This window comes from Sander lucioperca, chromosome 13 (assembly GCF_008315115.2).
Source record: "Sander lucioperca isolate FBNREF2018 chromosome 13, SLUC_FBN_1.2, whole genome shotgun sequence".
Classification (NCBI taxonomy): domain Eukaryota; kingdom Metazoa; phylum Chordata; class Actinopteri; order Perciformes; family Percidae; genus Sander; species Sander lucioperca.
In genome coordinates, this window is record NC_050185.1 from 11,480,371 (window position 1) to 11,495,249 (window position 14,879).

The 14,879-nt window shown below is 39.2% G+C and overlaps 1 protein-coding gene across 10 annotated transcripts in view; it reads left to right on the plus strand.

The window, feature by feature from the left end:
• Positions 1-2,634: 2,634 nt before the first annotated feature.
• Positions 2,635-14,879, plus strand: part of mink1 (misshapen-like kinase 1) — a 28,835-nt gene continuing 16,590 nt past the window's right edge. For 5 of the 10 annotated variants that reach the window (XM_031320363.2, XM_031320364.2, XM_031320365.2 and 2 more), the window contains exons 1-11: positions 2,642-3,975; positions 9,321-9,386; positions 9,791-9,973; positions 10,065-10,175; positions 10,279-10,369; positions 10,474-10,604; positions 10,700-10,754; positions 12,755-12,833; positions 13,951-14,126; positions 14,297-14,366; positions 14,480-14,690. In XM_031320363.2, the coding sequence (XP_031176223.1) occupies positions 3,919-3,975; positions 9,321-9,386; positions 9,791-9,973; positions 10,065-10,175; positions 10,279-10,369; positions 10,474-10,604; positions 10,700-10,754; positions 12,755-12,833; positions 13,951-14,126; positions 14,297-14,366; positions 14,480-14,690 (1,230 nt within the window). In that variant the 5' untranslated portion in view covers positions 2,642-3,918. The other 5 variants (XM_031320366.2, XM_031320368.2, XM_036008664.1 and 2 more) reach the window with 4 other exon arrangements.

The following is a 14,879-nucleotide window of genomic DNA, read 5'->3' on the forward strand; positions in this document are numbered from 1 at the left end:
TGTGATAATGTAGCCTACTTATATCCTCTGGAAACCACTGATTTATTACTGCAACTTACAGTTACACCCTTTGCTATCTGTTTATTCTTGGATTAAATAATGTATTTTACAGTAATAGAGACATTTTGAGACTGAGTGGACATAGAAATGGAATATGTTTTATAGGAAATAAAATAAATGAAAATATTTAACACAAAAATTTAAAAAAGTTGATTTTCTATGTGAATGCTGAAATGTTCAACAAAGCAAAAATGCTTTTTCCTAGGTTAATGCCATATAGCCTCAGTTTTTATGGCATGCCAGATTGTTTTTTAAAGTCTCGGTGGACGGCTTTGGAAGTGAATCATGCATTATTGACAAGCATTATGATCTGTTAGAGATAAGGTAGGCAACCTGTCTTGTTGGACTACTAGCTGTATGGGTGGCAGACACATCAGAGCAAAATAAAGAACAGAAAACGGTCATGTAATGACAAAATACACACTATGGATGATATTTAGCAGTTTTTTAGTTATCCAGCTGAAGTAGAATTTAATTGAACTTGTATGAGATCTGTTCAGTGACAAAGTAGGTCAGTGCAGGACAGGTATATTAGAGATGCAGGGAAGTGCACAGGTACAGGCTAATGTTGCCCAGGCCACAGCCCGTTTGCCCTTATTGGCTGACTACCCCGCTGGAGAAAAAAAACCTAAATAAACTTTGTCTTTATCTTTTTATTTATTTACTTTTTTAACTGTTGTGGAAGTCCATCATTAGTAAAATTGAGTGTTTTCTGACAGAAACAATATGTGGTGCAGGCACGAAATATAGGCTGCTTCTAATTAAAATACATTAGTTTGAAATTTGTGCTGAGCATCACGAAACAAACTTTAAACAACAAGCTTTAAAATAATGTTGATATATATAATTAATAATATAAAATAATAAAGTACAACCCATTTCAGCCACATTACAGTTCTTCTCTTTAGCACCTCCAGTGGACATTTGTTTCTCGAAACTCTGGCAGAATATAGGGTACCTGACAGTACGTATTTGTGGCACTGCAAAAAAAGTGGCCAGAGGTATATATCCCATGATACCAGTTTGAAAACATCAGCAGGTTCAAACTCCTCTGAGACGTTTTAGCTGAGTTATGTGTCACTTCCTGTTTGGTGAGTTGATAAAATGTTTTTACTCTTCGTCCTAAAAGAAGACAGAAACATGTAACTTGGGACTGACTTCCACTTCTGATGCATTTTAATAAGTTCAGGGACAGGCTTTTCACAACAGGAGAATCCTTTATGACACAGAAAAACAAATGGCAAAGATGGGATGTGAACTCACAACCTTCAGACTGTGAAACAGTTTCTCTTCCAACTGAGCTCTCAAGGGTCTGAGAAGTTATCTCAATATTTTAATTATGGTTAAACTTCACAGAGTCGATTGACATCTATGAAGCAGGTTTCAGGTTATTTAATAGATAAATGTATTACACTAAAGGGTTTTTTGAAGGATTATCGGCACATTTAAGATATTTTTAATGGATTCACTGATGTTTCTTCTTTCTCATCCCTGAAGGTGGTCCAGTGGGGACCAATGCTGACTGACACCCAGAAGATGCAGGTTCAAACCCTGTTTAAGGTAAGTCACACAGGAGTGATTGAAATGAATGGTGGTTTGATATGTGATTTTCTACGTTGCTTTCAACTCGTGAATTTTCCATATTGACTTCAACTTGCCTTCAAAGTTTCAACATCCATTTATACTTGTGAATTTTCAACACCGGTTTCAACTTGCGAATTTTCAACATTGATTTCAACTTGCGAATTTTCAACATTGATTTCAACTTGCGAGTTTCAGAATTACTTTTTTTTTAAGTAGCCTAATTAGTTGTTATCACATATGTTATAGTCTAGAGAAATTATTAATATTAAAGAGACTGTCCTTCACCGAGAAACTTTCCCAGAGGTCGTTTGTGCAATTACGACCTGGCGCTGCCCTCTAGTGGCCGTAGCAGTTATGAGCAGGAAGTAAGGTGACGAACTGGCTGCACTAGTGTTCAGTTGTCTTCAGTTGCGTTTTTAGCAGCGTAAAATACAGTATACCGTATACGTTACGATTCTGATTCTAATCATTCTATTCAAGATGAGGCCCTACCACAAGGCTCCAGACCAGAGAGTGAGGAAGAGCATGCAGTGCATCACCAACAAATCAGACAGCTACATAATGACAGCTACACCTCTAATACATTAGAGTTACTATAAAAGAGCCATGTCAGTAAAAGTGTGAAAGATAGCTGCTGTGCATAATAGTAGCCTATTATTAATTTAAATGTACATTAACTTATTCAGAATTATATTAATGTTTAATTTTGAGACAGCTCCATCTTCAAAGTCTCTGCTGAGCTTGCACATATACCTTTATAGTGTAAGGAGAATAATATATCTTGTACCCAGCAATAACAATGTTTTTTTTATTTTTATTTAAACACTTAACAAAATGAGTTTTAAGACATTCGCTAGAGCAATAGCCCCTCCAAATGTCTGTGTCCGTCCCTGCAGAGGTGAGAGGAAATGCTCGGCTCTGCAGACAGAGGCAGTTGCGTAGGTTGAGGTCCACTGTAATTTTCCAGGTAATTTGTCCCTGATGAAGCACCGTAGCTGTCCAAGAGGAGAAAACACTTGAGGAGTGTTATGAGCAGCCAATCGTCTGTACAACTCCGCAAGACTACAACAAGGCTGGGAGTGGGAGGGAGGACTCGGGAAGCAAAACACGGCGAAATAACAAGTTTGTCTAATAGCCACTGTTTGAAGCTGCACCGTGTCTGTAGTGTTGGACTTCAACTACAAAGTCATACAATTTGGACGCTGGAGAAGGGAAGCAACGCGTAAGAGTCGAGAGCCTCAGTTTACAAGTATTACGGTGGCTGTCGAGAAAATAGTGCCTGCCTGTCTGTGCTTTCCCCGGAAGGTTGGCAGTGCTAGGCGCGACTATCAACACAGAAAATGGACGAAGGAGGAAAGTTTATTCTGGAAAAGACTATTTAGCCGACCAGTTTAGCAACGTTGGATTGATCGCACGCACGCACCTGACTCGGTATACGGATGAACGTCCGCTCTGGTCGAAATTGAGGATTATTTTAGGACATGTTAACAAGTTTGACAACTGCACTCGCAAATAATCGTATTTTCAAACGAGGCCATTATTTTCATTTTCCGCACTTGTATTAATATTCTTGGAGGACATCTATATTGACAGTCGGTTCTGGTGCGGTGCGGACGGAACCGGACGCCATCACATCAGACGTTGCGTTCTCTTAAAAACAACCATTGCGTTGCTAAGCCGTAAATGTTATTTTCTACTTTAAAAGCGTAACAAGGACTGTTTTCAGTGGCACACCATACCTATGTAGTAGTTTTCCTCCGCGACACGCAATATCACCGATAACATTAGCTGAATGTTGTACAGCAGCAGAGACGCGGCGTCTCGTTAAAATGAACGCAGCAAGGTGTTCAACAACAGTGGAGGTGCATCGCATTGAAAGCCTGCTAGTTGTTAGAACGGTACCGATGGCCGGCTAACGGTGACGTTAACAGTTTGTTGAAATCTCTTAAGTTAAATGTGTTTTGATCAGATACTGTAAACGGCATTCAGTAAAACCACTGCGAATAACATTATAGCTCTCGGCCAGAGTTGACGTGAGCTAGTCAGCTGGGTGCGTCTGTATGGCAGCTCAATCTGCGATGTGTTTGCTAATCTAAGTGCTAACGTTACCGTGTTGTTCCGCAACAGTTTCATCATATTGGACAGCCCGTTTGCTATATTTAATCAATAGATAAGTCCTTGCAAGATCGGTTTAGCACCACTTAACATTTCCCCAAGTACCTCTTGTCAAATCGCTGGCTAACTTGTTAGCTAAGGTTCTAAGTTTCGCCAGCTATGTCTGAAAACGCCCCCACACGAAGCCTGGATGACATAGACCTCGCAGCTCTGAGGGTGAGTATTGTTATTATAAAATACGTGTGCTGCACTTGAATGTAAAATCATAGCAGACGGACTTATTAGATGTTATGTCATATGAACTGAAGTGTCAGTTTGCCTCTGACACAAGCACGACCATTCAACACCCACGCATCAAAGTAAAGGTGGAATAAACATCCCATGGCCCTGTAAACGTTATTGCTATAGACAGCTGTGCTGTTTCAGTATCACAGATTTCCATCAAAGATATTTTCTGATTTCTCCACCCAATAAAGAAGCGAATTTTCTAGCCTTGACCACTTTTCGTGATTAGTGTGTTAATAAAAAACAAAACATGTTGCTGCTTTTGTCTCCTGGGCTATGACAAACAACACCTGAAACACTGCGATTGTCATGTTATTTTGCTGTTTAAAAAAAGATGTATTTTCAACTACCAATTATAAACTATTGAGATTGCAATGCACAAACAACAACAAACAATTTCTTGTTTAAATGATTGCTTTTTGTTAAAATATTGTTTTGTTTTTTTCTTCATATGGGGGCTTGACAGTCAGTAATCCCAAATTGAATGGCAAATCCTCTAACCATACTCATTGTGAATTTTGGATCTGGTCCTTTTGACTATATATTTATAAAATACACCATACTGTATCAGACTTTTCAGGGATGGAACAATAAACTCCTGGACTTATTTCCCTGGTATTTAAAGTGGTCCACCTTAAAGGCCTCAGTCTTAAAAATCAACCTGGCTTTTTTGACAATCTCCTAACATTAGAACCCCTTTGCCAGACAAGAAATTAAAGTGCCCATATTATGAAAAAATCACTTTTTCTGGGATTTGGGGTGTTATGTTGTGTCTCTGGTGCTTCCACACACATACAAACTTTGAAAAAAATCCATCCATGCTGTTTAGAGTGAGATACGGTTTCTGAATGTGTCCTGCCTTCAGTCTCTGGGTGAGCTGTTCAAAATCGGCACGGCTTGTGACGTCACAAGCCGAAACGAGCAGGCTAACCTCAACCATTAGCTCGTAGCGTTAGCATGCTAACGCTATGGCTAACGCTAGCATGCTAACGCTAGCATTCTACCTCGTTCTCAATAGCAAAGCACTGCTACAACACACACAAGTTCACCATAATCTACAAAAGAACTACTTCCATGTGCGCCCTCATTTAGAAGTCTCCCAGCTAATCCTGCCTTGTAACTGACCGAAGTTGTAGAAACAGCCTTTCTTTTACTGTCTATGGAGCTAGCTAGCTGACATGATCTACATCTGAGCTACTGGGCATGTGCAGTGCAATCAAAGATAGTACAGAAGAAGAAGAAGAAAAGAGGTCTCACTCTGTAGCTAAAACAGAGACCAGCTGAAAAGAGGATCTGCAGCAGTGAGAGAGAGCACTGCAGTACAACACAAATATGGTGTTTTTTGAAAATTAAACCATGTAAACCTATTCTGGTACAACATTAAAATACAATTATGAACATGAAAATGAGCATAATATGGCTGCTTTAAGTCAAATAAAAAATAAAAACCTAGTCACTACTATTCCCATTTGATGAAAAATCTTCTTTAAAAGGGTACAGTTGCAGAATTAAGAATTAAATTAAGTTTTGGCACAGCCTTTTGATGCATCTCTCCATTTCAGTGGACAGTATCAAAATTGTATAATTGTGTTGCAGCAGTAAATCCTCTTAAGACAGACCTTTATTAACATTATAAAAAAGTATTGTATGCATTTAGCCACTGCTTTTTTGAAAAGATAGGTTACAGCCCCATCTCCCCACTTAGGTACATGTTTTAAACAGAACCATAGTAACTTTTATATTAGGTGGCATTTGTAATCTCTGACTAGAGTTTAAATGAGCAAAGGTTACTCAGAATGTGCTTGTGGCGTCATTCAAATGCTAGTGTAAACACTGTGACTTTCATCTTGATGGGTAACTACATGGAAAAAAAATCAGCATCACCAAAACTTTAAAATTAAAATGTTGCAGAACATACAAGCTATTCAAAAAATATCCAAGACGATAAGCCAGTTTCCAGGGTTCCCTTGCCCTCCGAAAATATCAGGAAACTCTGCAGCACTTCAGTGTAGCTATCACATATGTATGGGGCTTAGGAGATCAGGGGTAGTTTATCTTCTTTCCTTAGCCTGAGAATCGTTTTTTTCTCGAAATCCCAGCATATTGTTAGAATTGACCCAGCTCTTTATAATAAATCTGTATAAAATGGCAATATGAGAAAATTGCGCATCTGAGTTTATTTTATCATTTTGAATAGAGGTACAATCACTTCATTAAATTCAGGAATTTGATTATTAGTCTCAAGTATTTTGTTTTGAGTGTTTTGGCACAAAGTGACTTTCTGAAGGCCACAAATTGGACCTGGTATAGTAGTAAATTGAAGTAACGCTTGAATATTGTGAATGCTTATTGGTCGGGGTGCTGAACATTCAGTTGTTATTGTTGTTATTATTGGAAAGGGAAGTTACTGTTGAGGTGATTTTCTTTATTTTTTTTATTTTTGAATATTTTAAATCTCGCATTGTTTACTAGCTAGCAGACGTCTTCTTTCCTGCCTTTGTTGGCGCATTGCAGCATATCTTGGCTGTTACTGCCACCTGTTGATTAGTGGAATAGTGTGAAACCATTGGCAGGACTGTGTAGCACGTCACCCGTGTTCACGTGCATGCATGTGCGTCCTTGTGCATCCACATGAGAAACAAAACTTGGACCCACTCATGGAAAAATAGCTCCATAGTGCTACTAGAGGACAACATCTCCAAAGTGTAAGTGGCTCAATCACAGCATTTTCTAGAGATTTGCTACAGAGTACAGGAGGACTCCAGCATTAGCAGATAGTCCACTGTACACAGGCAACAACAAAGCATTTGTGCTCTAACACTTTGTTCCTGTGTCAATAGCACTGGATAAAGTCAAGCCACCTGCATAATTATTTCGATTACAGCTGGCATAAGTTACACTTTTAGAACTAAGACAGTAAAAAGTAACACGGTCATTCTCCAACAAAAATGTCTGCAGAATTTCAGCTGTTTTGTTGTTAATTTATTTAGCATCAAAACAGGTGGCTTCTATGGTTATTTTCAAACTTTGATAGTGTGATGAGATATTGGATGCTGAATAACAATGAATACCAGCCCTCTGGAAATTTAGTCTTGTGATTTCTTTGTTGTTGCATTGAAACAGTCCATGCTTGCTATGCTTGGTATAAAAAACCTTACATAAGTGTGAGATAAAATGAATGCTGTAATATGACAATATAAAAGTTAAAATTTTTTATTGTAAACACTAAAAGTTACACATGGAACGGATATTAAACGCGAGTCGAGAAAAATGCATTCTGGGAGTCTGTTGTTTCGGAGTAGGCTACAGAAATGATAGGATCTAAAAGATTGTCAGTGCCATATGGCTCAATATTTAAATGATTTCAACAATGTGGATGAGGTTGTTATAGTTCGATGACCACCGCAAAGTTTGTGCATATTCTCTAACTTTGGATGGATGTTATGTAGCCCACATAGTGTTTACTGACACCAGGCCCATAATAGTAGCATAATCCAACAATAGCAGTCTTGATTAATAAAAAAAAAAAAAAAAAAAAAAAATGTAAATCCTGTTCATCCTTATCTGTGATGTGGAAATTATGTGTGGTTGCTGAGAAACTGACATGCTGTTGGGATTCGTTTGTTGAATTTTTGAGTATTTAGGAAGCCATTTAAAAACACCTGATAACTAGAAGTTTGTTCTCTAATGATATTTAGGGAAAAGAGTTTGAGTGTGATTTTGACTATTGCTGCAGCTGTGTAACCACAGATAGGCCTTTTTTTGTAATCCTTGCCAACAATTTGTTTGACTGTGTGTGCTGGTGGTGCTATTTCTCGAACATAACTGTACCCTTCCCCTTCTACCACTTCGTTCCTACCATCCCACTCTCGGCGCTGGACGTGGGTGATGCTACCGCCTCTGCCTTGCCACCCACTCTATCATTACATTATTCTCTTCCATACCATCATTCCCTTGCCGGCTACTTTACGTCACAGTTCCTCCTCTTTTGTGTCATAACATGCTTCAAAATATGGCCAGTATATTTATGTCATCATATGAGCTATGTGCATTTGGATCAAATGTGTGGTCATTTCCAATTTTTACTGCCAAATCTTTCATAAGTAATTAATAGATGCTATTTTTTCTGATAAATGTTTCCTGTCTCAAAGGAATGTTTCCCCTCCTTGTTGAAGGCAGAACACCCATCATAGGAAATGGATAAAAGCAGGATAGGTCATGCTGTACATTCTAAACCCAAAGCAGCAGTCTAACCACCCACACATCTTCTTAAAGCCATATTGAAATTGCATGAAACGATTGTCTCTTGGGGGAGGGGGTTGCATAATTAAGTCAAAGTAACCTACTCATTATTAGTGTCAGTGAAATATGTCTTCAGTGCATTGAAACTTAAAATGAAGAAATCGGGAAAAGGCCGGATGTCGTGTCCATCTTTGTATCTAATCTAGTATCAATATTTAGTCTATCTGCTTGTCTGTTTCCTCCATGTTAAGTCTTGTGGGCGGGCAGTGAGTGTGTGTGGGTGAGTGGGTGGCTAGGAAAATTGAGTTCAGATGATTTGTGTGGAAATATGGACTGGTAATAGTGGATTTAAATTGCTTTACTGTACACAGTAGAAGCCATTTGGGTTGTTTGTATGTATGGTTTCTATTCTACAGAGGCCCTTGTGCTTTTGTTTGTGTGTTTATGTGACAGAATGAGTCTATAGATCTATGCTCACTTTAGGGGAGGTACAGAGCCTCTGTTGCACAGAAAGACAATTCTAAATGCAACTGTTTGTCATTTTTGTGAGATATAAGTACTGTTCTGTTAAGGCACAAAATTAAAATGATGGCAAAAAATGCTTGTACAATTATGAAAGCCTGGTTTTATTTTGTGTCCCTAACAGTGTTTTGTATTTAGACTTGTTTTAATTCAGCCTTTGTGCCAACATTACTGAAGCCAGATTGCATCAGTAACTAGGATTTTAGTATTTAAGGGTGACTCTTAAGTGAAAAAACATCAGTGTAACAACATGAAATACGACCTCCACTTAGTGTAGACATTGAAGTGTAGATGTGGAGGATTCAAAGAAGAACAAGGCAAACATCCCTCACATAGAACAAAAAAAAAAAGATGTGCCTGAGTGTAGTCTTTTTAATTTTGCTCCCAAATTAAAACAAAAACTAATTGCAGTTTATTTATTTGAAATGCATTTGGAGCGTCTTGTATATTGTATCTGTCCCTGCTCTGTCTGCATGTTGTATGACGTTTGAATCTACCGGTGTCTCCAATAGGATCCAGCAGGAATCTTTGAGCTGGTCGAGGTCGTCGGCAATGGGACATATGGGCAGGTATACAAGGTGAGACATGATGCCTATATTATATCTGAATAATTTAGGACTCTTTTTGGAGATTGAAGCATTCAACACATTAAGTATTCACTTGTGCGATGAGTTGCTATTAAACTGGCTACAAATACCACTCTAGTGCCTAATCTTTGTTAAGTGTTCTGTGCATTCATTTCTCAAATTACAGCACATTAAGTCTCCTGCTATGTCAGTACTTTTTTCAGCTGTCTGAAGAGTTTAAAGTGGCTGTGACTGAAAGATAAGAGACTCTGGAGAAGTAAATGTAAAATAAGAACAGTGAAATGGTGTGATGAAGCAATTAACCACACTTAATGGGCAACATTCAAGAGTTTTAGTAACATGGGGTCCCAGGTTCATTTTTACTGACAACTTTTAACAATGATCCAACTCTTCAGGGCCGTCATGTGAAGACGGGCCAGCTGGCTGCCATCAAGGTGATGGATGTTACAGAGGAGGAAGAAGAGGAGATCAAAGCGGAAATCAACATGCTGAAAAAATACAGCCACCACCGCAACATAGCCACATACTACGGTGCCTTTGTCAAGAAGAGTCCACCAGGACATGATGACCAACTTTGGGTCTGTCTACCCTTGTACCCTTGGCCTGATGGTTTCATAGCAGTATGCCTCAGTGATTGTGCCCACTAAGTTTGCATGTGTCTGTATGTAGCTGGTGATGGAGTTCTGTGGGGCGGGATCGGTGACTGACCTGGTGAAAAACACTAAGGGCAGCTCTCTGAAGGAGGACTGGATCGCTTACATCTGCAGAGAGATCCTAAGGGTGAGGAATCACAGTTGCACCAGTCAAAACAAGTCTGCAGCACAGGTTACTCGTTACTTACCAATTCTGACTTCTTCTTTTTTTTTTTTTTATCCCTGCTCAGGGCCTTTCTCACCTCCACGCCCATAAAGTTATCCACAGAGACATCAAGGGCCAGAACGTGCTGCTAACGGAGAATGCAGAGGTCAAACTTGGTACGTTGAGCGCATGAAATTTGTACTTTTAATGTATTGCAAAAGTAGGTATATGCTCATCATCGCACATCCTTTCCTCCTCTGATTCCTTTGTCCACCTTCAGTTGATTTTGGCGTGAGTGCTCAGTTGGACAGGACTGTTGGGCGTAGGAACACCTTCATTGGCACACCTTACTGGATGGCACCTGAGGTTATTGCCTGTGATGAGAACCCTGACTCCACCTATGACTACAGGGTAACAGCAGCACCGTGTGTGTGTGTGTGTGAGATACTATGAGAGCATATGAAAGATACTGTAGAGACTGACCTGGTCCCCTGTGTATTTTGCAGAGTGATATCTGGTCCTTGGGGATCACAGCCATTGAGATGGCAGAGGGAGCTCCTCGTAAGTGTATACACTCCTTTGCACACCTTTTATTTTACCTGTTCATGGTTGAATCGTGCATTTCTTTGTACCTAGTTTAGTTCATTTCCAAACAAAACAAGGATAACAATAAAATGAACAGTAAACGTATAATAAAATCTCAACAACATAAGTAATAAATATTACAAGTACTCAGCAACAGATAAGTCCTCATTGTCTGACCTCATGAATGAGTCTTTCTTGCATATGTGGCCTTGTTGTCTGTGCGTTCAGATGGACAGCTGACTCACTGTAATCAAAGTAGTGTAGTCTGGAGCTGGCAGTTGGCCTGTGGAGGCTGATTGCACAGATCTCTCTGGTCTGCTTAGCAGGGAGATCTGTTTGCCTGGAGATTTGGTGTCAAACCTGACTAAGAAGCAAAGAAAATCTCACTTAAGAGTAGCAGCTAAATTGTTTGTAAAATGAATTGCAGCTGTGCTAAAGAAACTCATTAAACTCAGTGTTAAACACTGGCTCAACATGAGTAACTTATCGTGCCATGTATACTGCTACATTTGACCAATTGGTGGTTGTTATTATGCAACTATTATAACCCTACCTCCAGCAAGAATCAAATTACACTCTTTTCTTATTAGTTTACTTAGGATTGCATTGAATACTAAAGTAGACTTAGAAAACGTGCAATATGAGGCTACTGTTTTATGAGCTCTGCATTGCATCGCACAGAATGTGTTTACAGCCACCTGCGGCTAATTGTTGAGTTGGGGACGAACTGAGCTCTGTTGAATAAAATGATATACAAAATAATATATAAAGTGGGAACTTAAAGCCTCCGGTGCACATACACTTTTCAGTGAAGTAGGAGACGGCTTGTGTCGAGTTGTTAAACTTTTTTTAATATATTGTAGATTTTTCGATGAGGAAGAGGGCGTAGATGTAATTGAACTTGTTTATGTGTGAAAAAAATCTGATACAAATCATTATTCCAAGGAGGATCTCTTTATATTCATCAAACATGTCTGGTGGGGGAGTTTACGTAAGTGGAGTCCAGTTTTCTTAGTCAAAATAAATTTTAAAAACTAATTACAAACTTTTTAATGTTCAGAAAGCCTTTTTTTCACATTACTGATGAAGGCTACAGAGCTCCTGCAGACCATGTTGTGGTTATGTGAATGACATAAGGCATGCAGGCCAACTGTCAAGTTGGCGTTGATGTACCATTGTAAATTATGCAGTGTGTGTGTACTTACTCACTCTATCAATCTCAGTACTGAAGCATGTTTCCACTAATACAGTTGTAATATCCCTTGTTTTTAGATTAGATTTTTTCATTAGTATGGCTTTTTGAATGAATAATAGATGATTAACAGAAATTAATGGAAGACAGTTTTATTAATTAATTTCTCTTTTTAAAAACATGAATGTATTACGTTTTGTTTTGATCAACTGCCAACATCCTGTCAGTGGGTGATCCATTCCTTTAAATGAAAATAAACAATACAAGCCTACTGTATAGATACAGATTTTGCTTAAACATAATTACTATGTATAATACATGTAAAACATGAATGTTATATGAAGCATACATTATAGTATCGGTATAGCTGTGATCCCTCTGTTTTAATGTGGCCCTTAAAATCCTGAAATAAAATTTCCGTCCAGAAGAATATAAAAGCCTGTTTACTGTGAAACCGTAAAGCTAACCAGTCAGGTTTAGCTACCTACCTACGCTGGGAACACAATGACTCACAGTCCTTGCTCTTAAATTCAATGTAACAATAAGCCGGAGGCACCAGGAAAGATTGGATAACAGCAGCTATAGCCATGTTTAAGGATACAAAGAATATGTGTAGTGGAGGCTAGTATTATTTACAAAATACCAGGTGTGGGAGTATATGATTCTGTCTAACATAAATTGTATTCTAATGTTCCTTTTTCCTTCTTTTTACCATAGCTCTCAGCATGGGTAGGAGGATTTAATTATAGCTAACAACTCTGACCATGTCCTTTTATTTCTGTAGCCTTGTGTGACATGCACCCGATGAGAGCCCTCTTCCTGATTCCCAGGAATCCCCCTCCAAAACTTAAATCCAAAAAATGGTGAGTTATCAACCATCCTGCTGTGTTATTTATGTATCTCATATCCTAGACACTTAGCAGGCTCCCTTCATATGATGTCAAATGTGCGTTACAAACCTTAAAACCTCTGTTTACTTGATGTTTAAGAAAGCAGGTTATTGCAGTGCAACAATAACCAGGTTAAGTGCATATTAACACACTTAACGAGAACAGCACTGATTGGAAAGAATGCTGCTTGTACAAGAAGTGATGCAAAATTACAAGAAAATCAGATTTCTCAAAGCAGCCTAAGGTTACTTTGGGTGCATTTGTCCCTCGATTGGGAAAGACATTTTGGGTAGCTGTCTCACTCAGATTTCATGTACTTTGTCCAAGTATTGAGACCAATATGATTGTGAGCAAAACTAGAAGCTGAAGGCGTTTAAACTAATTTGCCATATTCTTTCTCCTACCCCGTTTTTATTTGCTCCTATTACTCTTCCTGCTGCTCGTTAATGGACCCACTTGGTAGAGTTTATTGTCCCACTGCATTCAGAATGCAATGTATCTTTAACAATGTGTTTATAATTCCAATCCTAAAGAAGCTGTCAATCAATATTGTGTGACCCAGATGAACAATAATGCAAATACAAAAACATAAGTGAGGGAAGGACACAATTTCAAGAACTTAACGACTACCATGTTTGAACATTATCGACCTCATACAGGTAGTATCCATTGCATGGTTATTGTAGAGCATTGAATTGTTTTTTACAGTGATCATGTTGTACACCCATTTTAGTTGCAGTTTCAGAGAAAGTGAGCCCCCTGTCAATCAAATATTTTTTGTAAAGACACTGCAGAACGAAATAGGTCAGTGCACAATGTTGGGATTTCTTTCAGTGTCAGACAAGACTGCATGCATAAACTGCGAACCTTAGGGACTTTAGTTCACACTTGTGTAAGAAAGGAAGATTCCTAGAAATATCACACACACCCAGAGAATACTGGACATGTTAAAGGGGCTAAAGACAGAACTTGTCCCACTTGAATCTCTCTTCTGGGCAATAACAGCCAAGCTGCCAACTGTTCCATGCCTCCCCGCCCTCCCACTCTCCCTCACTAGTTTATCGTCCTCTAACCTCCCCATTCCTCCCAGGTCCAAGAAATACATTGACTTTATAGAGGGCTGTCTCGTGAAGACATATACCAGCCGACCATCCACAGAGCAGCTTCTCAAGCACTCCTTCATCAGGGACCAGCCCACTGAGCGCCAGGTCCGAATTCAGCTCAAAGACCATATTGACCGTACACGCAAGAAAAGGGGAGAGAAAGGTAAGCAAATGAGCTGGAAAGAGCCTGGGTGGGTGTAACCCAGAGTACCTTGTCCCTTTATGGACACTGATTAACTGAAGTATACTGTAGGCTACTGTGCCACAATGTTTTTTTTTTATTTTATTTTTATACAGTATTTCACTTCTCTTTATGCTATTTTGTTCTTATAGAAGAAACAGAGTATGAGTACAGTGGTAGTGATGAAGAGGATGAAAATCGTGGAGATGACCGAGAGTCAAGGTAGTAGCAGTTTATATTCTCTGTCCCTGAGTATGAATCCATGACTTGCGTTCTTTATGCAAATGATTGTCCTCCAAAATCCTCTCCCTCATATCTTCAATTTTGGTCATCAGTTCAATCCTCAATGTGCCCGGTGAGTCCACCCTGAGGCGGGACTTCCAGCGTCTGCAGCAGGAGAACAAAGAGCGCTCGGAGGCTCACAAGAGGCAGCAGGCCCAACTGGCTGCTCAGCGTAGGGACCCTGAGGAACACAAGAGGCAACTGTTGCATGACCGACAGAAACGCATTGAGGAGCAGAAGGAACAGCGTCGCCGACTTGAAGAGGTAATAATCAATTTCTACCTTTTAACAGAATTGGTCAACATTATGAGAAAAACACTAATTAGCTTTCTGTCCAAGAGTTGGTTAAGAATGTTACTACTCTCCTATCTGTCTGCTAAATATGAAGCAGGGAAGCAGTCCAGTCTTTATGCTAAACTAAGCTAATTTATTCCTGGCTCTACCTTCATACTT